The 23790-nt window shown below is 52.0% G+C and overlaps 1 protein-coding gene across 1 annotated transcript in view; it reads right to left on the bottom strand.

Moving 5' to 3' along the window:
• Positions 1-6661: 6661 nt before the first annotated feature.
• CELF5 (CUGBP Elav-like family member 5) overlaps positions 6662-23790 on the bottom strand; it is a 48301-nt gene continuing 31172 nt past the window's right edge. Inside the window, exons 6-12 of the mRNA XM_031659073.1 lie at positions 22855-22944; positions 22628-22771; positions 19267-19329; positions 18221-18304; positions 12856-12999; positions 10191-10358; positions 6662-8615 (exon numbers count right to left, since the gene is read on the bottom strand). Coding sequence (XP_031514933.1) covers positions 10231-10358; positions 12856-12999; positions 18221-18304; positions 19267-19329; positions 22628-22771; positions 22855-22944 — 653 coding nt within the window. The 3' untranslated portion in view covers positions 6662-8615; positions 10191-10230. The remainder of the gene's footprint in view (positions 8616-10190; positions 10359-12855; positions 13000-18220; positions 18305-19266; positions 19330-22627; positions 22772-22854; positions 22945-23790) is intronic.

Genomic DNA, 23790 nt, shown 5'->3' with positions numbered 1-23790 from the left:
ATATTGAGGACCCAGAGGTGAGCGACTCCAGCTCCCTTGGTCGTGGGACTCAGCTTCTATTTGGCCCTCAGTTTTACCCCCACACAACCTGCTTCAGTCATTTGTGTGGCTTTCGAGGCCACGATTGAAGGGCTCTCTGTTTTCTAACTCGGATTCTAGGTAATTCCTACTTCTTCCTTTTTTTTTTTTTTTTTTTTTTGAGATGGAGTTTTGCTCTTGTCGCCCAGGCTGGAGAGCAGCGGCACCATCTCGGCTCACCGCAATCTCCACCTCCCGGGTTCAAGCTATTCTCTTGCCTCAGCCTTCCTAGTAGCTGGGATTACAGGCATGCACCACCATGCCCGGCTAATTTTGTATTTTTAGTAGAGACGGGGTTTCTCCATGTTGGTCTGGCCAGTCTCAAACTCCCGACCTCAGGTGATCCACTCACCCTGGCCTCCCAAAGTGCAGGGATTACAGGCATAAGCCACCGCGCCCAGCCGGTGATTCCTACTTCGACACCTGTCTTTGCTAACGCTATACCCTGTGCCTAGCAGGTCACGAGTGTCTCCATCCCAACCCAGCATCTCCGACCTCCAGGGTGGGAAAGGAGTGTTCCAGGCTGGGGAAACCGCACATGCAAAGGCCTGGCAGCCGAACTACATTCAGTTACTGGAGAGAAGAGGGGAGGAGGCACGGGGCCGACCCTGCAGGCTAGAAGGTTTGCACTGGGCAACTTTTGCGTCCCAGGAGAGAAGCCAGGGAGTCCCCTCACCAACTCCCTCCGAGCTCAATAAATGCTTGCACATTTCAAGTCAAGGCACCGAGCCTGAACGAAGACATGGGCCTTTGCTGTCCCCTGTCGGTCGCTGGGGAGAAAGTATCTGGAAAGTGATGCAAAAAAAAAAAAAAAAAACACCAAGAGTCTCGTTCTGTCTCCCAGGCTCGAGTGCATTAGTGGGAACTCGGCTCACGGCAACCGCCACCTCCCGGGTTCAAGCGATTCTCCTGCCTCAGCCTCTCGAGTAGCTGGGATTACAGGTGCACACCACCACACCCGGCTAATTTTTTGCATTTTTAGTAGAGATGGGGTTTTGCCATATTGTCCAGGCTGGTCTCGAACTCCCGATCTCAAGTGATCCGCCTGCCTCGGCCTCCCAAAGTGCTGAGATTACAGGCGTGAGCGACCGCTCCTGGCCGGAAAGTGAATTTTTAAGGGTTGATTTATTTTAAAACTTCTGCAGTGCTTTCTCCGGGCCAGGAAGGACTTTATAAATATTAACGCTTTGTGGGCTGGATTGGCCTCATTTTCCAGAGAGAGAGAAACTGATCCCCAGAGGATTCAGCTGCTGGTTCAAAGTCACACAGCCATTAAATGTTATAACCCGGTTTCAAACCTGAGACAGTCTGGTTCTAAACTCAACCATTATGCTTTTAGTGCATTTATTAATAGCAAGCAGGTATGATGTGCTGGACAACAGGGAACAGAAAAACAAAACTCGGCCAGGCTAAGGGCTCACGCCTGTAATCCCAGCACTTTGGGAGGCCAAGGCAGGAGGATCACTTGAGCCCAGGAGTTTGAGACCAGCCTGGGCAACATAATGAGACCCCGTCACTACAAAAAATACCAAAAAAAATTAGTCAGGTGTGATGGCATGCATCTGTAGTCCCAGATACTTGGGAGGCTGAAGCAGGACAATTGCTTGAGCCCAGGAGTTGGAGGCTTCAGTGAGCTATGATTGTGCCACCGCACTCCAGCCTGGGTGACAGAAGGAGGCCCTGTCTCAACATAAAAACAGGCTGGGCGCAGTGACTCAAGTCTGTAATTCCAGCATTTGGGAGGCTGAGGCTGGTGGATCAGCTGAGGTCAGGGGTTCGAGACCAATCTGGCCAATATGGTGAAACACCGTCTCTACAAAAAAAAATACACACACACACACACACACACACAAATTAGCTGAGCCTGGTGACCCATGCCTGTATTTTTCAGCTACTCAGGAGGCTTAGGCAGAATTGCTTGAGCCCTAGAGGTGGAGGTGGCAGTGAGCCAATATCGCAGCATTGCACTCCAGCCTGGGTGACAGAGTGAGACTCTGTTTCAAAATAAATAATAAATAATGATTATAAATAATAATAATATAAGAATTAATAAATATAACTAATAATAATAATATTAATAATAATTAATAAACAATTTTGGAGGAAAAAACACAACATTAAAACAAAGCCAAATACACTACACTCATCCCATCCCGTCATGAAACCCGCAAGGTTGTGTCCGGTAGACGGACATCAAACAAGCCAGCCCATACATAAGCAGGGGGTTATAACCGTGATCCCTGCAGTGAATGAGAAGGGAGGGGAACCGAGGCAGGGGTTAACAGAGCACAGGTTCAAATCTTGGCTCCACCACGTACCAACTGTGTGGCCTTGGGTTCACCTCTGCACAAACCTGCCCCTCCGTTTTCTCATCGGCAAAATGAGAATTATAATCGAAACCTACGTTGTTGGTTGGTTGTGGTGAGGACCAAAAGAGTTGATCACAAGCTGCACATAGCGGGTGGTCAATAGACGTAAGGCGTTACTGTGTGGCTGTAGCGTGCTTTGGGGGAAAGGAAGCTACCAGAGTTGTAAAGAGTAAAGAGACTCCATCACTACAAAAAAATAAAAAATAAAAGAATAAGCTAGATGTGGTGACGCACACATTTGTAGTCCCAGCTACTCGGAGGGATCTCTTGAGCCCAGGATTTCAAGGCTGGACTGAGCTAGGATGGTGCCACTGCACTCCAGCCTGGGTGACAGAGTGAGACCCTGTCTCCAAACAAACAAACAAACAAAAAGTCAGTGCAGTCTCTCTCTCTCTCTCTCTCTCTCTCTCTCTCTCTCTCTCTCTCCCCCTCTCTTTTGGATCACACTCCAGGAAAAACCAGCCACCATGTTGTGAGGATGCTCAAGCAGCACTATGGAGATTCGCACATGGCGAAAAGCTGAGGCCTCCCACCAACAGCCATGTGAGGGAGCCAGCGTGGGAGTGGCTCTTCCAGCCCGAGTCGAACCTTCAGATGCAGCAGCCCCGGCTGACAGTTCGCAACCTCATGAGAGATCCTGAGCCAGAACCACCCAGCTAAATCAGTCCTGGACTCCTGACCCACAGAAACGGTGTAGGTCAGATAATAATGTGTGTTTTAAGCTGACAGACCGGGGAGTGCGTAAATCATTAAGCAGCAACAGCTAACTAACGCACCCTGTATGTCACTTAATCTATGCCTCAGATGAGCACTTATAGCATAGCTCGTGTTCCTCTGTCCTAAGCACATCCTCACTCATTCTTAAGGAGACATTCAGTGGTAGAATTGGTGTATTTTATTTTTATTTTTTAATATTTATTTATTTATTTGAGATGGAGTCTTGCTCTGTTGTCTAGGCTGGAGTGCAATGGCACAATCTCGGCTCAATGCAATCTCAGCCTCACAGGTTCAAGCAATTCTCCTGCCTCAGCTTCCCAAGTAGCTGAGATCACAGGCGCCCACCACCATGCCTGGCTAATTTTTATATTTATTTATTTATTGAGATGTAGTCTTCCTCTGTCACCCAGACTGGAGTGCAGTGGCGTGATCTCGGCTCACTGCAAGCTCCGCCTCCCAGGTTCACACCTTTCTCCTGCCTCAGCCTCGTAAGTAGTTGGGACTACAGGTGTCCGCCACCACACCTGGCTAATTTTTTGTATTTTTTGTAGAGATGGGGTTTCATCGTGTTAGCCAGGATGGTCTTGATCTTCTGACCTCGTGATCCGCCCGCATCAGCCTCCTCCCAAAGTGCTGGGATTACAGGCGTGAGCCACCGCACCTAGCTAATTTTTATATTTTTAATAAAGATGGGGTTTCATCATTTTGGCCAGACTGGTCTCGAGCTCCTGACCTCAAGTGATCTGCCTGCCTTGGCCTCCCAAAGTGCTGGGATTACAGGTGTGAGCCACCACGCCCTGAATTGGTGTATTTTAAGGGTGCACATTCTAAATGTTTAACAACGTTGGGTTAAATTTTAAAAGCTTAAATTGGCCTATTTCAAACATTAACCTGAATTCTGATATAATACATTTGATTTTGGGCCATACACAGCAGCTAACAGAACGCCGGAGAGCCAGGTTTCAAGCACTGTTGTGCAGCCTCAGGCAGGTCCCTTAATCTTTCTGGGCTTTCACTAATTTGTAAAGTGGGGATATTATTAACAGAACACACCTCAAGAAGTTGGGGCGGGTTAAATGAGTTAAGTCATACAAAATGCTTAAACCAGGCTGAGTGCGGTGGCTCATGCCTGTAATCCCAGCACTTTGAGAGACCAAGGCCAACGGATCACCTGAGGTCAGGAGTTTGAGACCAGCCTGGCCAACATGATAAAACTCCGTCTCAAGTAAAAATACAAAAATTAGCCGGGCGCGGTGGCAGGCACCTGTAATCCCAGCTACTCAGGAGGCTGAGGTCGGAGAATCACTTGAACCCGGGAGGCGGAGGTTGCAGGGAGTCGGAGGTTGCAGTGAGCTGAGATTGTGCCACTGCACTCTAGCCTGAGTGACAGAGCGAGATTCTGTCTTAAAAATAAATAAATAAATAAACCAAAAAACAAAAAATAAAATGCTTAAACCAGTGTTATATGATTGAACATTCTTTTTTTTTTTTTAGACAGGGTCTTGCTCTGTTGCCCAGGCTGGTGTACAGTGGCGTGATCATAGCTCACTGCAGCCTTGACCTCCTGGGCTCAAGCGATCCTCCTGCCTCAGCCTCCCAAAAAGCTGGGCATGCACCGCCACACCTGGCTGTTTGATTTTTTTTTTTTTTTTTAGGCAGAGCCTTGCCCTGTCACCCAGGCTGGAATGCAATGGTGTGATCTCGGCTCACTGCAACCTCCGCCTCCCGGGTTCAAACGATTCTCCTGCCTCAGCCTCCTGGGTAGCTGGGATTATGGGTGCCTACCACCATGCCCAGCTAATTTTTTTTTTTTTGAGACGGAGTCTCGCTCTGTCGCCCAGGCTGGAGTGCAGTGGCCGGATCTCAGCTCACTGCAAGCTCTGCCTCCCGGGTTCACGCCATTCTCCTGCCTCAGCCTCCCGAGTAGCTGGGACTACAGGCGCCCGCCACCTCGCCCGGCTAGTTTTTTGTATTTTTTAGTAGAGACGGGGTTTCACCGTGTTAGCCAGGATGGTCTCGATCTCCTGACCTCATGATCCACCCGTCTCCGCCTCCCAAAGTGCTGGGATTACAGGCGTGAGCCACCACGCCTGGCCAAGTGTACACTTTTAAATGGGTAAAATGGCAAATGCTGGCTGGGCACAGTGGCTCAAGCCTGTAACCCCAGCACTTTGGGAGGCCAAGGTGGGTGGATCACTTGAGGCCAGGAGTTCAAGACCAGCCTAGCCAACACGGTAACACCCCATGTCTACTAAAAATACAAAAAGTAGCCAGGCATGGTGGTGCACGCCTGTAATCCCAGCTACTTGGGAGGCTGATGTAGGAGAATCGCTTGAACCCAGGAGGTGGAAGTTGCAGTGAGCCGAGATAGCACCACTGCACTCCAGGCCGGGCAACAGAGTGAGACCCTGTTTAAACAAAACAAAACAAAACAATAAATAAAATGGTAAATTCTGTTATGTGAACTTTACCTGCATTTTTTCCAGAATTGTAGTTTATTCTATAGTACCTCTCTCCCCCACTGGACTGTCTCCATGAGGACAGGGACCAGAGTGATCTTAGTTAAACAACTGCTGGCTCACATCTGTAATTCCAGTGCTTTGGGAGGTAGAGGCCAGAAGATCACTTGAGCCCAGGAGTTCAAGACCAGCTTGGGCACCATAGTGAGACTCCATCTCCACAAAAAAATATAGAATTTAGCCGGCCGTGGTGGTGCGCACTTGTAGTCCCAGCTACTCGGGAGGCTGAGACAGGAGAACTGCTTGAGCCCAGGAGGTTGAGGCTGCAGTGAGCTGAGATCGCACCACTGCACTCCAGCCTGGGCGACAGAGCGAGACTCCATCTCAAAACAAAAACAAAACTGTAATATGATCAACAAATACATCTGGCTTCAGCAGACAGATCCGATACCAGATCATTAGAGCTGGTATCTCTTTTTTTCTTTTTTTGAGACAGAGTCTCACTCTGTCACCCAGGCTGGAGTGCAGGGGCGTGATATCAGTTCACTGCAACCTCTGACTCCTGGGTTCAAGTGATTCTCATACCTCACCCTCCCGAGTAGCTGGGATTACAGGTGTGTGCCACCAGGCCTGGCTCATTCTTTTGTTATTATTGTTTTTTTTGTATTTTTAGTAGAGGTGGGGTTTCACCATGTTGGCCAGGCTGGTCTCGAACTCTCAACCTCAGGTGATCCACCTGCCTCGGCCTCCCAAAGTGCTAGGATTACAGGTTTGAGCCACCACGCCCGGCCCCTGGTATCTATATCTATAGTTGGTATCTCTGAATACCCCGTCCTTCCACCCCTCACCCTAAACCTGAAATTCTCTCCAGTCCAGGCGCTGGATGGGGCCAAATACTCCTGGTCTGTGTGGATGAGAGAGAGAGGAAAGAAAGAGGAGAGTCAGCCCTTTAGCAAGTAAAACTTTTATTAAATAAATTTTTAGGTTTTTTTTTTTTGTTTTTTTTTGTTTTTTTTTTTGTTGTTTTTTTTTTCTTTTCAGACCAAAGAGAGGCGTTTTGGACATTAAGACGCTTGGCTGCTTCTCACCTGAATCACGCAACAGGAACACCGACCTCTCCAGCCACGGGAAATCTTCTTTGACACAAAACTCAAACCAAGTCAACCCAAAGTTCCAAGTTCTTTGCTTTCTTTTCTGTGTGTGTGTATTGGTTTGTCCTAAAAGTCAGTTTGCAAGTTGAAACTTCATGAAATTACTTGTAGCAGAAATAAAGTACATCGTACAAATCACGCAGGTCTGCGATGTGGAGTATAAAAATGGTATTTACAGCCAGTAAACATGGACCAGAAAGACACGTACAACTGCACACCAGCACGCACTCCCAAGCAGGCCCTCGGGGGCTCGGCGGGCGCCGCGGACACGGGTGGGGCCCCCTCGAGGCCGATTGGCACACACTTGCACACGGGGACACACGGAACACAGGCACGCTAGAGGAGAGTCTCGAACAATTATCAAACTCTGGAATATCGAAACAAGTTGGTTCAGAAGATTTTTTTTTTCTTTTCTATTTTTTTTCTTTTTTTCTTTTTTTTTTTGTTTTTGTTTTTTTGCTGTGTGGTTCCCCCCACCCCACCGCCCCCCCTCCGGGTCAGTCAACACATTTTGGTAGAAAGAAAAGGAAATGCTTGCTTTTTTTTTTTTTTTTTTTTCTTTTTAAATGTTTTTTTCTTTTGAGCTTGTTAAGATATCTGGCGCCTCATTTGGTAAGAGGCCTTGCTGGATGTCCAAACGAACTTGATTCTGTGCTTTGACATGGGTGTTGCGGATTGGGTAGCTGTACAGAGGCACCCCACAAAGACCCCCCACCCCACCCCACTCCCAACTAGGAAACAAAAATCCACTGTGGTTTGATTCTTTCCCCCCATCTTTTTCTTCTCTTTTCTTCTTTGTACCTGCTCAGAAAGACCGGAAAAAAAGAAAAAAAATCTCTGTAGAGGTATGAAGGTCATTATCAAGTTCATCTCCAGTTAAAGGGGTGCTTGGCCAGTCCAGGTAGGGTCTTCCGCTACGCTTGGCAATCCTGGTTACAAGACCTTAAATTCGAGGCTGGTGATTCGAAGGCAGGGACGATGGCTGCCTGGCCTTGGGAGGGGGTGGTGAGGGGTGGGGGGGGGGGCTCCCCCAGCCCTGTCCGCCCCCCCCTCCGACGGAAAGCTAAGGGCTACTGGTCACATGAGTAAGGCTATGACTCGGGCAGGGGAGCAGAGAAGGGCTGAGGCAGGCCAGAGCGTCTCTGTTGTACCTATATCCATCCGGGAGGGCAGGGCTCTGGGACAAAGGGGCGAGGTGGGGTCTGGAGGCCGCAGCTAGGACCAGGGACACTGAAGCTGGCAGAGCCCAATGGCCCTGGAGAATCGGTGGTGGGGGGTGCCAAAAGTCCTGGAGGTATATTGTGTTGGCGGGTTCCTGGTGGGATGTGCCAGCCGGGAGGTGGTGGGGGAGGGCGGTGGGGCACCTGGTACGTGTTGCCCGGGGGCCCGCCAACATCAGCCCTTCCTATGTCCCCGCTGAGTGACCGGCCCAGGGTCACTCTACTCGGATGGAAGGAAGTCAGAAAAGTTTGGTCCCATGATCCGTACTCAAAAAATATATATACTGTCTATAGATCTATATATATATATGCATATATATATATAGGAAAAGGTGTGATTTAGTTTGGGGAAAGTCACCAAGTTTTGTGGGGAAGAAGCGAGGGCGTTTCCCAAAGCAGGGGGCGTGTGAACACTTCTGTGCCCGATTCAGGAGCCTCCCCCCTGCCCCAGGACAGACCCCCAAAGGCCCCTCCCCACTCTGGGTGGCCTCCAGTAGAGGGGCGGGGCAAGGGGAGAAGAGGGGAGGAAAGGGCTGGTGTCCAAAGAACGGTTGGAATTTATGGGAAAGTCCTGGGTCGGTTGAAAGTAGAAAACCCTCCTGGGATGGGAAGGCCCCTCACCTGGGGGAGAAGGGACGGGCGTTAGGGAGTGACAACGGGGCCACCCAGGTGGACACCACCTCCCCACCCTAGTCCACCCGGCCAGGCTGGGATCTAGGAACCCAAAGGCTCCCATCGTTTCCAAAAGAACAGATCCCATAAAGGCCAGAGTTCAGAGGCCAACAAACCCAGCTTTCAAAGAAGTCAATGTCACCATCGCAAAGCCCGTTTCCTCCTCCTCCTCTGGCAGCTGGGGACAGATATTTCTGTTTATTTTCTGTCTCTCCTTCCCCACCCCCCGCCATCTAAGGTCCATGAAGAGGGTTTCTCCGCTGTCCCCCGGCCCCCGTTTCTGTTCATTCACAGCTGCGTCCCCAAACACTGGGACAGTGCCTAGCACATAATAGATGCTCAGTTTAAAAAAAAAAAAAAGTGCAGACTGACAGTTAAAAGTGAAGGGAGCGCAGAGAGCGGCTTTGGATTTTGCTTCTGGTTGGCAGTTCCCGAAGGTGCGTTCTGTGCAGTTAAATACTCCCAAATCTGTGTGTGCCGACCCGGGAGAATGTGAAAAGGCCAGACAGCTTCTAACTGAGCGCCTACTCTGTGCCAGGCCCTAGGCAAGGCTCTTTGATGACGACGGCGATGGTGATTTAAAAAAAAAAAAAAAAAATCCCAACAAATCATCCAGAACTCTTTAGGGGGTGGGTTCTGGGCTCGGCTGTGAAAAGACGCCCCGCTCCGTTCCCTAGGTGGACCGTTTCCGCCGCCTCTGGGAAGATGACTTTCTTGAGCCCATTTTACAGATGAGGCTCATGAAGGTTTGAGACCCACGGTCAAGTTTCCACAGTGGCCTCAGAAGGTTTACTATTCATCTCCCCCCACAAAAAAAATCTTGAGAAAGTGGTTTGCCCTGATGGCAACATACACTCTGGATTTTGTTTCGCTTGTTTTCTTGCATGATGGTGGGTGGGGCACGAATCCCACTTTTCCATCAACTCATTGGGTAGGAATGACACCCAGTGAGGGGCTGCTTGTCCCAGGGGAACTTGTGGAAATGGAGCGGAGACACTGGAAGCTGTCAATGCCGACTGGACCGGGCCCTGAGCACTGTTCCCACCTTCCACGCTCCAGCCCTGGTTCCGAGTTGGGGTCCAACCTTAGGGTTTGGGGTCTGGGGTGGGCACTTAACATTTTTTGTCTGGTGTTGGGTTTTTCAGCAGGGAAAACAGAGTCATAGGACAGGACAGAAGCCCCCTCCCCACCACACCCCCACCCCCAGAGCAAACCTGGCCTCTCAGGTGAACTTCTATTCATCCCTCAAAGCCTTGTCCGGGAAGGATTCCCTAGCCGACCTGGCTGGGCCCTGGCTCACCTCAGTCCCTACCCCACTCCCACCCTCTGCTCCAGCCCCGACCACAGGGGGTTTGGGGGTGTCTGCATCCAGCTCTGTCCCCGCTAACCCAACCCGGAGGTTTCTTGTAGCCTCTCAAAGCATCACCCCACCTGGGGAGGGTTTGGAGCATGAAGTGGGCCGCGGGAGGGGGTTTCAGACAAGACGGGGGGCTGGGGCGGGGGTGGGGCCGCCTGGCGGCTCACCTGGGCCATGCCCACAGCCTCAGGGCGGCTGTGGGCGCGGTCAGTAGGGGTGTCCCGGGTCTTTGGGCCGCTTCAGCTGGACTTTGAGCCTCTTCATGCCGATCTGGAAGCCGTTCATGGCCTGGATGGCTGCCTGGGCGCTGGCCGGGTTATCAAAGCTCACGAAGCCTGCAGAAACCAGGGTGGACCTCCATGGTTGGCACTGCGGGTGTCCTCGGCTTGTTCCTATGCTGTGGCCCTGGCTTCCTGGCTCACGGGGTCCTGAGCAGGCACGCATGCACAGGCCAGGGGGTGTGTGGCGGAGGACACACAGCAGCCCTGGCTTTGTTCTGACATCTCTGGACTTGTATACCTCTGAGGACGGGGCACTCACTCCTTATCTTGGGGTCTGCTGTGCTGAGACTTCCCAGCTGGTATAGGGGCCTGGTGGGGCTTCTGAGGGTCCTGGAGGGCCACCTTCTCCCCACCTTCCCTCAGGAGGATGCCTGCCTCCTTCCAAGCCCTCTGTCCAGCCAGGATCTATGTCTCCAGCTGATTCTGTATGTCTGCGTCCTTGTCCCTCTCTTTTTTTTCTGTGGGGTGGAGAGGGGACAGGGTCTCACTCTGTCACCCGGGCTGGAATGCAGGGGCACAATCTCAGCTCACTTCAGCCTTGACCTCCTGGGCTCAAGAGATCCTCCTGCCTCAGCCTCCTGAGTAGCTGGGACCACAGGCCCATACCACCACGCCCGGCTGCCTCTGTTTTTCTCTCTCTCTCTCTCTGTCTATCTGTCTTGAGTCTTTTCTTCCTCTCCCTCTCCTTCTGTATCATCTCTGTCCGTCTCTTTCTCTCCATCTCTGTCAGTGTCTCTGCTCCAGTCTCCGTCCAGAGGCCATCAGAAATACTCCACCCCATGACCAGGCATGGTGGTTCACGCCTGTAATCCCAGCACCTTGGGAGGCCAAGACAGGCAGATCACCTGAGGTCAGGAGTTTGAGACCAGCCTCACCAACATGGTGAAACCCCATCTCTACTAAAAATACAAAAATTAGCTGGCCATGGTAGTGTCCACCTGTAATCCCAGCTACTCAGGAGGTTGAGGCAGGAGAATCGCTTGAGCCTGGGAGACGGAGGATGCAGTAAGCCAAGATCGCGCCACTGCACTCCAGCCTGGTGACGGAGGGAGACTCCATTTCAAAAACAAACAAGCAAGCAAAAACAAAGAAGCAAACCAAAAAAATCAGTTCTTTTTCACCCTGACCACACTTCAAGTGTGTAGTAGCCACGTGGGGCTGGTGGCTCTGGTATCAGACAGCTCCCACATCGAACATTTCCATCATGGGAGAATGATCTACCAGGCAGCAAAAAAGCCCCTGAGCTGCCTGAAAGGAAGGGGTTTTTGTCAGCCTCATGCTGTGCTGGGCTGGAAAGTGCCTGACCTACGGTACGTGCTCAATACACGTTCGTTCTGTTGTTTTGGGGTTTTTGTTGTTGTTGTTTGTTTGGAGACAGTCTCGCTCTGTCGCCCAGGCTGGAGTGCAGTGGCGCGATCTCTGCTCACTGCAACCTCCACCTCCCGGGTTCATGTCATTCTCCTGCCTCAGCCTCCTGAATAGCTGGGACTACAGGTGCCTGCCATCGTGCTCGGCTAATTTTCTCGTGGTTTTAGTAGAGACAGGGTTTCACCGTGTTCGCCAGGATGGTCTCGATCTCCTGACCTTGTGATCCACCCACCTCAGCCTCCCAAAGTGCTGCGATTACAGGCGTGAGCCACCGCACCTGGCCGTTTTTGTTTTTTATATGAGACAGGGTCTTGCTCTGTCGTCTGGGCTGGAGTGCAGTGGTGTGATCATGGCTCACTGCAACCTCGACCTCACAGACTCAAGGGATGATCCCACCTCCATCTCCTGAGTAGCTGAGACTACAAGTGTGCACCATCATGCCTGGCTAATTTTTTTTTTAATTGCATTTTTTGTAGAGATGGGGTCTTGCTATGTTGCCCAGGCTGGTCTTGATATCCTGGGTTCAAGCAATCCTCGCACCTCAGCCTCCTGAGTAGCTGGGACTACAGGTACATGCCACTAAGCTCAGCTAATTAAAAACATTTTCTTTTCTTTCTTTCTTTTTTTTTTGAGACGGAGTCTCACTCTGTTGCCCAGGCTGGAGTGCAGTGGCCGGATCTCAGCTCACTGCAAGCTCCGCCTCCCGGGTTCACACCATCCGCCCGCCTCGGCCTCCCAAAGTGCTGGGATTACAGGCTTGAGCCACCGCGCCCGGCCGTGTTTTGTATTTTTTAGTAGAGATGGGGTTTCACTGTGTTAGCCAGGATGGTCTCGATCTCCTGACCTCGTGATCCGCCTGTCTCGGCCTCCCAAAGTGCTGGGATTACAGGCTTGAGCCACCGCGCCCAGCCAAAAACATTTTCTTTTGTAAACACAGGGTCTCATTATGTTGTCCAGGCTGGTCTTGAACTCCTGGACTCAAGCAATCCGCCCACCTCAGCCTGTCAAAGTGCTGGGATCACAGGCGTGATCCAATGTGCCAGGCCACATGCTGGTTCTGATTGTGAATGTGACTGTTACAGCACGGCCCTGTCCAGAGGCTGACCCAAACCCTCCCATTCCCTGTCCCGGGGCAGGCGAGGGAGGTGGATGGGGAGGGGCGGCGTCTTCGGAGGCCACTTACCGAAACACTTGCTCTGGTTGGTAGCTCGATCCATAAACACCTTGGAGGAAATGATATTGCCGAAGGGTAGGAACATCTGCGTCAGCTCCGTGTCTCCAAACTCCTGGGGGAGGTGGTAGATAAACAGGTTACAGCCCTCGGGACCTGCAGGTGGGGGAGAGAAAGACATAAAGCCCCCAAGGAGAGGAGGCGAACCCCCCCGGGGGAGGGGCACAGGTCTGGAGCCCGCATCTGGCTTCTCCAGCTGTCGGGAGAGGGGTGCCCCAGACACCCAGAAAGAAGGGGCCTGGATATGGGCTGGGGAGGGAGACAGGACACACCCACCCCTTGACTGCATCGTAGGATCTCACACTGGGCTAGTCCACACCAAAATGATCCTCAGACTCCAGGTAACTGACAAGACCCAAGGGATCCCCTACTCCCCAAAGCCCACATCAGACCTTAATCTCTGATCCCAGATACCCAAAAACCCCCAGAAGTACACCCTCCAGAAAATCCCTCCCTAAACTTCAAACTCTGGATCATCTACAAAAGTCAGATGAGCTGGGTGTGAAGAATAAGGAAACTTGGTGATATCTTTGCAATAATAATAATAATAATAAGACTCCAAAATAAAACTCATTTGTAAAAGTCTGGTGTTCAGACACCATGCCTCGCTAAATATTTTTTATTTTTTGTTTTTGAGATGGAGTCTCGCTCTGTCGCCCAGGCTGGAGTGCAGTGGCGTGATCTCAGCTCACTGCAACCTCCACCTCCTGGGTTCAAGCAATTCTCCTGCCTCAGCCTCCCAAGCAGCTGGGACTACAGGTGCACACCACCATGCCCAGATAATTTTTGTATTCTTAGTAGAGATGGGGTTTCACTATGTTGGTCAGGCTGGTCTCGAACTCCTGACCTCAAGTGATCGGCCCGCCTCAGCCTCCCAAAGTGCTGGGATTGCAGGCGTGAGCCACTGCACCCAGCCTGGCTATTTTTTGTATAGGTTTCGCTATGTTGCCCAGGCTGGTCTGGAACTCAAGCAATCTTCCTTCCTCAGACTCCCAAGGTGCTGGGATTATAGGGGTGAGTCACTGTGTCTAGCCAAAAGAATTTTTTTTTTTTTTTTTGAGGCGGAGTCTCGCTCTGTCGCCCAGGTCGGAGTGCAGTGGCCGGATCTCGGCTCGCTGCAAGCTCCGCCTCCCGGATTTACACCATTCTCCTGCCTCAGCCTCCCGAGTAGCTGGGACTACAGGCGCCCGCCACCTCGCCCGGCTAGTTTTTTGTATTTTTTAGTAGAGACGGGGTTTCACTGTGTTAGCCAGGATGGTCTCGATTTCCTGACCTCGTGATCCGCCCGTCTCGGCCTCCCAAAGTGCTGGGATTACAGGCGTGAGCCACCGCGCCCGGACAGAATTTTTTTTTTTAAATTTCCCTTTCTCAAGCCCCAGCTAGGGATAACTCCCCAGACCTTGGATAATTTTCAAAACTTAGATGATGCAGAAACAAAATCAGGCGAAATAAAAAGAAAATTCTCTGGTCCCCAGTCCCAGATATCCTAAAACCACAGATAATTAAACTACAACACAATATACCAACCATAAATAATTCTTTTTTTTTTTTGAGACAGAGTCTCGCTCTGTCACCCAGGCTGGAGTGCAGTGGCGCCATCATAGCTCACTGCAGCCTGTAACTCCTACGTTCAAGTAACCCTCCCACCTTGGCCTCCCAAGTAGCTGGGACCAAAGGCACGCACCACCATGCCTGGCTAACTTTTTAATTTTTTGTAGAGATGGGGTCTCACTATGTTGTCCAGGCTGGTCTTGAACTCCTGGCCTCAAGTGATCCTTCTGCCTTGCCCCACCAAAGTGCTGGGATTACAGGTGTCAGCCACTGCACCCAGCCAATGCTTGTCTTTTTTCTGTTTGTTTTGTTTTGCTTGTTTTGAGATGGCGTTTTGCTCTTGTTGCCCAGGCTGGAGTGCAATGGTGTGATCTCAGCTCACTGCAACCTCCACCTCCTGGGTTCAAACAATTCTCCTGCCTCAGACTCCGAGTAGCTGGGATTACAGGCATGGGTCACCACGCCTGGCTAATTTTTGTATTTTTAGTAGAGACAGGGTTTCGCCATGTTGTCCAGGCTGGTCTCGAACTCCCAACCTCAGGCGATCTGTCCGCCTCAGCCTCCCAAAGTGCTGGGATTACAGGCGTCAGCCACTGCACACAGCCAATGCTTGTTTTTGAAACGCAAGTTTGTTCCAATGTGACTGAACAATTTTGAGCATAACCTGAATTTTGCATTTGTTCATGCACTGTTTCATCCTAACCAAAACTGTCGGCGACCACTGAAAACCGCATCCGGCTGCGCTGACCTTCAGAAGAAAATACACACCGCATGCCACACACCCTCCGACAGCTCCGCCAGTGTGCTGTGCGCTGCGCCTTCCCCATCCGGGGTCATGTTATCTGTCTGATTTCAGACAACTCTCCTTCCACTGTTTTACAGTCACTCACATGCAACAACCCTTTCAATCTCGTTTCCATGCGCATATTCTAGGTTTTCTCCAAGCTCAAGTACGGTATTTATCTCATGCATTTCTTTCTTTTTTTTTTTTTTTTTTTTGAGACGGAGTCTCGCTCTGTCACCCAGGCTGGAGTGCAGTGGCGTGGTCTCTGCTCACTGCAAGCTCCGCCTCCCAGGTTCATACCATTCTCCTGCCTCAGCCTCTGAAGTAGCTGGGACTACAGGCACCCGCCACCACGCCGGGCTAATTTTTTTTGTATTTTTAGTAGAGACAGGGGTTTCACCGTGTTAGCCAGGATGGTCTCGATCTCCTGACCTCGTGATCCGCCCGCCCAGGCCTCCCAAAGTGCTGGGATTACAGGCGTGAGCCACCGCGCCCAGCCAGTCTCATTCATTTCTAAACCACATAACGTGTAGAAAACAGTGCTACCATTTCTATGAGGTTCCCATCTTTCTTTTCTCTTAACATGTCACTGATAAAGGTTTTTGATTTTTGTTGTTGGTGGTGTTGTTTTGAGACAGAGTCTCCCTCTGTCGTCCAGGCTGGAGTGCAGTGGCGTGATCTTGGCTCACTGCAGCCTTGACCTCCTGGGCTCAAGTGACTCTCCTGCCTTGGCCTCCCAAAGTGTTGAATTACAGGCGTGAGCCACCGTACCTAGCCAGCTTTCTCATTTTTATTTTTAAAATTTTATTTATTTATTTATTTATTTATTTAAAATGGAGTTTCGCTCTGTTGCCCAGGTTGGAGTGCAGTGGTGCAATCTTGGCTCACTGCAACCTCTGCCTCCTGGTTCAAGCGAGTCTCCTGCCTGTTTCCCGAGTAGCTGGGATTACAGATGCATGCCACCATGCTTGGCTAATTTTTGTATTTTTAGTAGAGATGGATTTCACCATGTTGGCCAGGCTGGTCTCAAACTCTTGACCTCAGGTGATCCGCCCACCTCGGCCTCCCAAAGTGCTAGGGTTACAGGTGTGAGCCACCGCACCTGACCATATTTTTTTAATTTTAATTTTTATTATTATTTTATTATTATTATTTTTTGAGACAGTCTTGCTCTGTCACCCAGGCTGGAGTGAAGTGGCACGATCTTGACTCACGGCAAACTCTGCCTCCCGGATTCAAGTGATTCTTGTGCTTTAGCCTCCCCAGTAGTTGGGATTACAGGTGCACACCACCACGCTTGGCTAATTTTTTGAATTTTTAGTGGAGATAGGGTTTTGGCATGTTGGCCAGGCTGGTCTCAAACTCCTAAGCTCAGGCAATTCACCTGCCTCAGCCTCCCAAAATGCTAGAATTACAAGCGTGAGTCACCTCGATTGGCCTACTGTTTTAAAACTTCATTTAAACAGTCTTTTGTATCTGGCTTCTTTCACTCAATATTCTACCTGTGAAGTTATTCCATGTCATTATAAGGATTGGCTACTTATCCCTTTTCACTGCTGTATAGTGTTCCATGGTGCGGCTCCATCCTAATTTATTTATCCATTTACTTGCTGAAGAACACTTGGGTTGTTACCAGCTTGGGTTTTGTTTTGCTTTTTGTTTTTTGTTTTTTTTTGAGATGGAGTCTTGCTCTGTTGCCCAGGCTGGAGTGCAGTGGTGCAATCTCAGCTCACTGCAAACTCCGCCTCCTGGTTCGAACCATTCTCTTGCCTCAGCCTCCCGAGTAGCTGGGACCACAGGCACCTGCCACCACGCCCGGCTAATTTTTTTCTTTTTTTTTTTTTTTTGAGGCGGAGTCTGCATCTGTCGCCCAGGCTGGAGTGCGGTGGCCGGATCTCAGCTCACTGCAAGCTCTGCCTCCCGGGTTCCCACCATTCTCCTGCCTCAGCCTCCCAGTAGCTGGGACTACAGAAACCTGCCACCTCGCCCAGCTAATTTTTTTGTATTTTTTATTAGAGGCGGGGTTTCACGTGTTATGGGATGGTCTCGATCTCCTGACCTCGTGATCCATGCGTCTCGGCCTCCCAAAGTGCTGGGATTACAGGCTTGAGCCACCGCGCCCGGCCTAATTTTTTCTATTTTTTAGTAGAAATGGGGTTTCCCCAGGCTAGCCAGAATGGTCTTGATATCCTGACCTTGTGATCCACCTGCCCTGGCCTCCCAAAGTGCTGGGACTACAGGCCCAAGCCACCGCGCCCGGCGTTGTTGTTTTTTGTTTTGTTTGGTTTTTTGAGATGGAGTCTTTCTCTCTCACCCAGACTGGAGTCCAGTGGGGAGATAGTAGCTCACTGCAGCCTTGACCTCCTGGGCTCAGTGATCCTTCTGCCCCAGCCTCCTGAGTAGCTGGGACTATAGGTGCACACCACTACACCTGGCCAATTTTTTATTTTTTTGTAGACATGGGTTCTTGCTAAGCTAGGATGCTCTTGGACTCCTGGGCTCAAGTGATCCTCCCACCTTGGCCCCCAAGACGCTATGTAATTACAGGCGGGAGCTACCGCACATGGCAAGAACTGTACGGATTTGAACCCTGACTGTCACTCCAGAATCGAATCCCTCCCTCCTTCGACAGCCTGGGCTTTACTGGGGAGGCCTCATTACCTGAGATACCTTATCGTGCCATGCCCCAGCCTCAAAAAGGGTTTCCTTTCCAAAACATCCAGAAAATCACTCTTGGTTCTGGAGAGGGCTGGTAGGAAGTCACTGCTATTCCTACGGGGTCGGGGCGAGCATGGTTCTCTTTTCGGAGGAGGAAAGAGAGAGGGAGATTCCCAGGGATGGCAGGCCTGTGGGTTCCAAGCAGCACCCATTAATTTTGGTGCGCCTGGCTTGCGGTCCCAAGGCAGGCCAGGCATGAAACCTGCAGGTGGACGGGGCGGGCAGAGGCAGGAGAACTGGCGCCAGGAATCACCCGGCCGCCACCTTCTCGCTGCTGCTGCTGCAGGAGGGGCGGCGGCTGGGGGACGCTGTGCGCGATGGGCGTGATGGCCGCGGTGGGGTACATGGCTGCGGAGACCGGAGCGAGACATAGGGCGAGGAGGGGCGTGAGGCCACGTGGGCGGCCTGGGCGGCTAGGCGGGGAGGGGGCAGGGCCACAAGAGAGGGTGGGGCCAAGGCAGGAGTGGGTGTGATCATGGCCTTTGTGGGGAGGGTTGGGGGTGGGGCCAGGTCAGAGGGCGGGGCCAAGAACACAGATGAAATGGGGCGGGGCTATTGTCTGAGAGGCGGGGCCATGGTGGAGGGCAGGGCCATTACCGAGACGCGGCGGGGTGAGGGCGGACCCCATGGCATGAGGGGAGGGGTACAGGGGTTGGGCCACAGCAGAGGGCGGGGCCAAAGCTACAGGACAGTCCAGAGAGGGTGGGACCATTGCTTGAAGCGGGCGAGCCACAGTGGAGGTCAAGGCCAAGACCGGGATGAAGGGCATGAGTGGGGCGGGGCCATGACTTAATGGAGGGCTATGTGGGCAGGACCATGAATTGAGAGGCGGGGCCGCAGCAGTGGGCGGGATCACAGCCAGGCCTTAGGAAGCAGAGCCAGAGGTAGGGGCGGGGCTTTAGCAGAGAGGCGTGGTCAGAGTAAAGACAGGACGTGAGGGGCGGGGCTAGGAGCTGCAGAAGGGAGGCTAAGGGGCAGGGCCGAGAGCTGGGGTTGGGTCAGAAGCAGAGAAGTGGTCAAGAGGAACCCCCTCTCCCCAACACAACATGAGAGAGTGAGGCCATGGGTAAGCGCTGTCCTTAAAGGACAAGGGAAGGTCCTGTTTGCGGGTATAGGTGGTGGTGGGGTGAGACCAGTAACAGGGCCAGGGGTTGAATACAGGACAAGGGTGGGCCCTGAGGGGCGGGGCCAGACGTAGGAGGCGTGGCTAGGCACAGAAGAACGACAAGTCCGGGGCGGGCCCTGGGGGCGGGGCCCTAGGCGGGGGCGGGGCCAGGGCCCACCGAGCGGGCACGCGGGCTGCCTCCTACCTGTGTACTGCTGGACTCCGGAGAAGGCAGGATGCAGTGTCTCGGCCACAGTCGGGCTCTGAGCTGCGGGCAGACAGATGGGCTGAGTAGGGCGGGGGCAGCAGAAGTCTTCCATCCACCCCCGATCCTTAGGAGCCGGAAGGACAGCAACAAACACCACGCCCAGCTTCACCTCAGTGCTAAACCCTCTGTAGGACCAGGAAGCTGAGGCCGAGGAAGGTGAAGCCACTTGCACAGGGCCACTCAGAGAGCAAATGGCAGAAGCTGAACTGGAATCTGGGTTTCTCGGACTCCAGAGAGAGTTCACCATCGCCCCCATCTCCCTCTCCCCGTCCCGACCCCTTTGCCTCCCAAGAGGACCCTTCAACTCCTCTCTACTCCCTGGATTCTCCAGGACTTCAGCCTCCACCTCAGATCACCACCTGCCCCCATCCCCCGCCCCGTCTCCCTCTCCACATGAGTCTGCTCACCAGACACCCTTGGCTCCCCCATCCAGCTGTAGCCTTCCTGCTACCGCTAGGGAAAGGGGTAAGGGGAGGGAAGAGGTTGTCCAGGCATCAACCAAAGTTGATGATTCTGGGGAAAAATTCAACCAAAAAATTCTGCTCGAATGGACAGTGTGCTAGAGGGCAGGGGATAGTGGAGGTGACTGTGACTCCAAAGGCGTAGCAGGAAGGAGTTCACTTCGCGGGCAAGAAGCAGTTCTGTATCTTCCTTGTGGGAGATACACAAGTCTGTATCTGTGACAAAATGGCAATTAACCACCCCTGCACACACACACATACACGAGCACAGAGTGCATGCAAAAAGTCGTGAAATCAGCTGGGTGCGGTGGCTCAGGCTTGTGATCCGAACACTTTGGGAGGCCGAGGCAGGAGGATCGCTTGAGCCCAGGAGTTTGAGACTAGCCTGGGCAACATAGCAAGACCCTCATTTCTAAAAAAAAAAAAAAAAATCAAGGCCAGGCACCGTGTCTCACGGCTGTAATCCCAGCACTTTGGGAGGCTGAGGCAGGCGGATCATGAGGTCAGGAGATCGAGACCATCCTGGCTAACATGGTGAAACCCATCTCCACTAAAAATACAAAAAATTAGCTGGGCGTGGTGGCGGGCACCTGTAGTCCCAGCTACGCGGGAGGCTGAGGCAGGAGAATGGCATGAACCCAGAGGCGGAGCTTGCAGTGAGCGGAGATCAGGCCACTACACTCCAGCCTGGGCGACAGAGCAAGACTCCGTCTCAAAAAAAAAAAAAATCAAAAATTAGCCAAACATAATGTTACATGCCTGTATGTAGTCCCAGTGACTTGGGAGGCTGAGGTGAGAGGTGAGAGGATCGCTTCAGCCCAGGAGTTTGAGAGTTCAAGGCTGCAGTGAGCTTTGATCACACCACTGCACTCCAGCCTGGGCGACAGTGTGAGACTCTGTCGCTAAATAAATAAATGGTGAATTTGAATATGGTCTAGAGTTGAATTAATTGTATGGCGCCAGTGTTAGTTTCCTGGATTTGACAGTGTCCTGTGATTAGATAAGCTGTTGGCATCGGGGAAGCTGTGTGAAGGGTACCTGGGACTGCACTGTGGTATTTTGGTAACTCCCTGTGAACCTCCAATCATTTCAAAATAAAATGTTAAGGCCAGTCGCAGTGGCTCACACCTGTAATCCCAGCACTTTGGGAGGCCAAGGTGGGTGGATTGCTTGAGCCCAGGAATTTGAGACCTGCCGGGACAACATAGCAAGATCCAGTCGGTACAAAAATTTAAAAATTAGCCGAGTGTGATGGTGCATGCTTGTAGTCCCAGCTACAAGGAAGGCTGAGGTGGGAGGGTTGCTTAAGTCCCGGAGATGGAGGCTGCAGTGAGCTGTGATGACGCCACTGCACTCCAGCCTGAATGACATAGTGAGACACTGTCTTTAAAACTAAATAAATAAAAATAATTTAAAAATAAAAAGTTAGGGCCGGGCGCGGTGGTCAAGCCATAATCCCAGCACTTTGGGAGGCCGAGGCAGGCCAGGATCGAGGTCAGGAAGTCGAGACCATCCTGGCTAACTTTGTATGGTGAAACCCGTCTCTACTAAAAATTATAAAACCTTGAGGCCGAGGTGGGCGGTGCCTGTAGTCCCAGCTGCGGAGGCTGAGGCAGGAGAATGGCATGAACCGGGGAGGCGGGAGCTTGCAGTGAGCCGAGATCGGCCCTGCACTCCAGCCTGGGTGACAGAGCAAGACTCCGTCTCAAAAAATAAATAAAATAAAATAAAATAAAAGTTAGAAACATCAAGCCTGTAATCCAGCACTGGGAGGCCGAGGGGACGGGTGGATCCGCGAGGTCAGGGAATCAGAGACCATCACAAGCTAACATGGTGAAACCGATCTCTACTAAAATACAAAAACTGGCCGGGCATGGTGGCGAGGTGCCTGAGTCCCAGCTACTCGGGAGGCTGAGGCAGGAGAATGGCGTGAACCCGGGAGGCCCGGAGCTGCAGTGAGCTGAGATCCGGCCATTGCACTCCAGCCTGGAAATGAGACTCGTCTCAAGTTAAAGCAAATTCTCACCATGGTGGAAAAGACAGATAACTTACTTCACATAAATTAGATGTTGGAGGATGTCTGCCCTAAAATTGTATGTGTAGCATAGAGAAAGGAAGGACCTGTGCCTCATGAAAGCAGGTGCAGCCCAAATAAGTGGGTCATCATTCTGCATTGAATGAATAAATGAATGAATCCAGGCATTGATATCTCCCCCAAATAATACAGATGAATAATTAAGACGTATGGGCTGGGAGCAGTGGGTGGATCACCTGAGGTCAGGAGTTCGAGACCAGCCAGGCCAACATGGTTAAAACCCGTCTCTACTAAAAATACAAAAATTAGCCAGGTGTGGTGGCACGCGCCTATAATCCCAGCTACTTGGGAGGCTGAGGCAGGAGAATCACTTGAACCTGGGAAGCGGAGGTTACAGTCAGCCAAGATTGTGAGACCGCACTGCAGCCTGGGCGACGGAATGAGACCCTGTGTGAAGCCTTTTGCACCGGATTAAATTGTCGATGCAACCTCATGAGGAGCTACTGATGTTATCCGCCCCATTTCCCAGATAAGCAAACTGAGGCTCAGGGACATAAAGAGCCCATCCAGGGTCACTGAACTGGGATTTAAGCCCAGAAACATCCAGATGCACCGTTTTAATGTGTTGCTACCCTGCCACGGCCTCCTTTCCTGTGTTTACAGCTCTTATCTGCTCAGTCAAGACACCTTTTTTCCTGCCCTTCTGTTCCCTGGGCACTGTGACGTAGGTACTCATACTTGTTCCGGAAACACCATCTCTACGCCCCGCCACTCTCCTAGACCCCAGGGGTCTACAAGTTACCTGGGTGAACTGGAGCCATTGGCATAGGCAGGGGTTTCAGAGGCCGGTGCCCACCTGGAAAGGGCACGACACCTGCAAAGCCATTGGTGATGGGAGCCACGAGGCCAGGCACGGCGGTGGTGCCCAGCAGGGGTGAGTGCAGCCCTGCAGAGTGGAAGAGGGTCATGGGGAGGCCAGTCTGGCTCTGGCCCAACCCACCCATCCTTGGGTGCCTGGAGGAAGCTCACCAGAGGCAGGAGCGATGGGTGTGGCAGGCAGCCCATTGAGGCTGACGGCGCCTATCTGCTGGATATGACAGGGTGAAGTACGCCCGGGGACTCAGAGTAGCTGCCCAGGGTGGACGTTGTTGTCTGCTGTTGCATGAGCTGGGGTGAAAGAGATGTCATAGTTGGGGTGACATCTCCCCCGAGATCATGGCTTATGAGTGGGCTTGGTTTGGTTGCACTGTAGTGAGGAGGTCAGGCTGGGTATCTTGGCTCAGGCTGAGATCAGAATTGGAGCTCAACCTGGGATCAAGGCTCAGCCTGGGAGCAGGGATCAGTTAGGAAGTGAGGGTCGGGCTGAGATCAGGGCTCAATCTAGTCAGGAGTTGGGGCTCAGCCTGGGATCAAGGCTTAGTCTAGGATCCGGGCTCAGTTAGGAAGTGAGGCTCAGCCTGGGACCAAGGCTCAGTCTAGGATCAAGGCTGTTAGGAAGCGAGGCTCAGACTGAGATCAAGGTTCCATCTAGGATGAGGGTTTAGTTAGAAACTGAGGCTCAGCCTGGGATCAGGGTTCAGTCAGGAGCTGGGGCTCAACATGGGATCAGGTCTCAGCCAGGGTGGAGCTCGGTTAGGTCAGGTCTCAGTTTGGGGACGCTCTGGATTTGGAGGTTCAGCCAGAATTGGGCCTAATTTAGATGTGGGGCATAGCCAGGTTCTGGGGCTCGGTCCAAGACTGGGTGTTAATGTGAGATTAGGGCTCAGTCTTCTGGATTCAGGAGCTCGGTCTGAGTTTAGTCTCAATTTGGAGTTGGGGTTCAGCCACGCCAGGAGAGGACCCTGAGTCAGGGAGATGGAGTGAGAGAAATGGAAGAGCGGGCCAAGAGAGCAGAGCCCCGACAGAAGTGAGCAGGAGAATGGAAGAGATGGAGGCGGACCCCGAAGCATGGGTCACTCACAGCCT

Source organism: Papio anubis, chromosome 20 (genome assembly GCF_008728515.1).
Source record: "Papio anubis isolate 15944 chromosome 20, Panubis1.0, whole genome shotgun sequence".
Lineage (NCBI taxonomy): Eukaryota > Metazoa > Chordata > Mammalia > Primates > Cercopithecidae > Papio > Papio anubis.
This window is presented reverse-complemented; position numbering and strand designations above follow the sequence as displayed.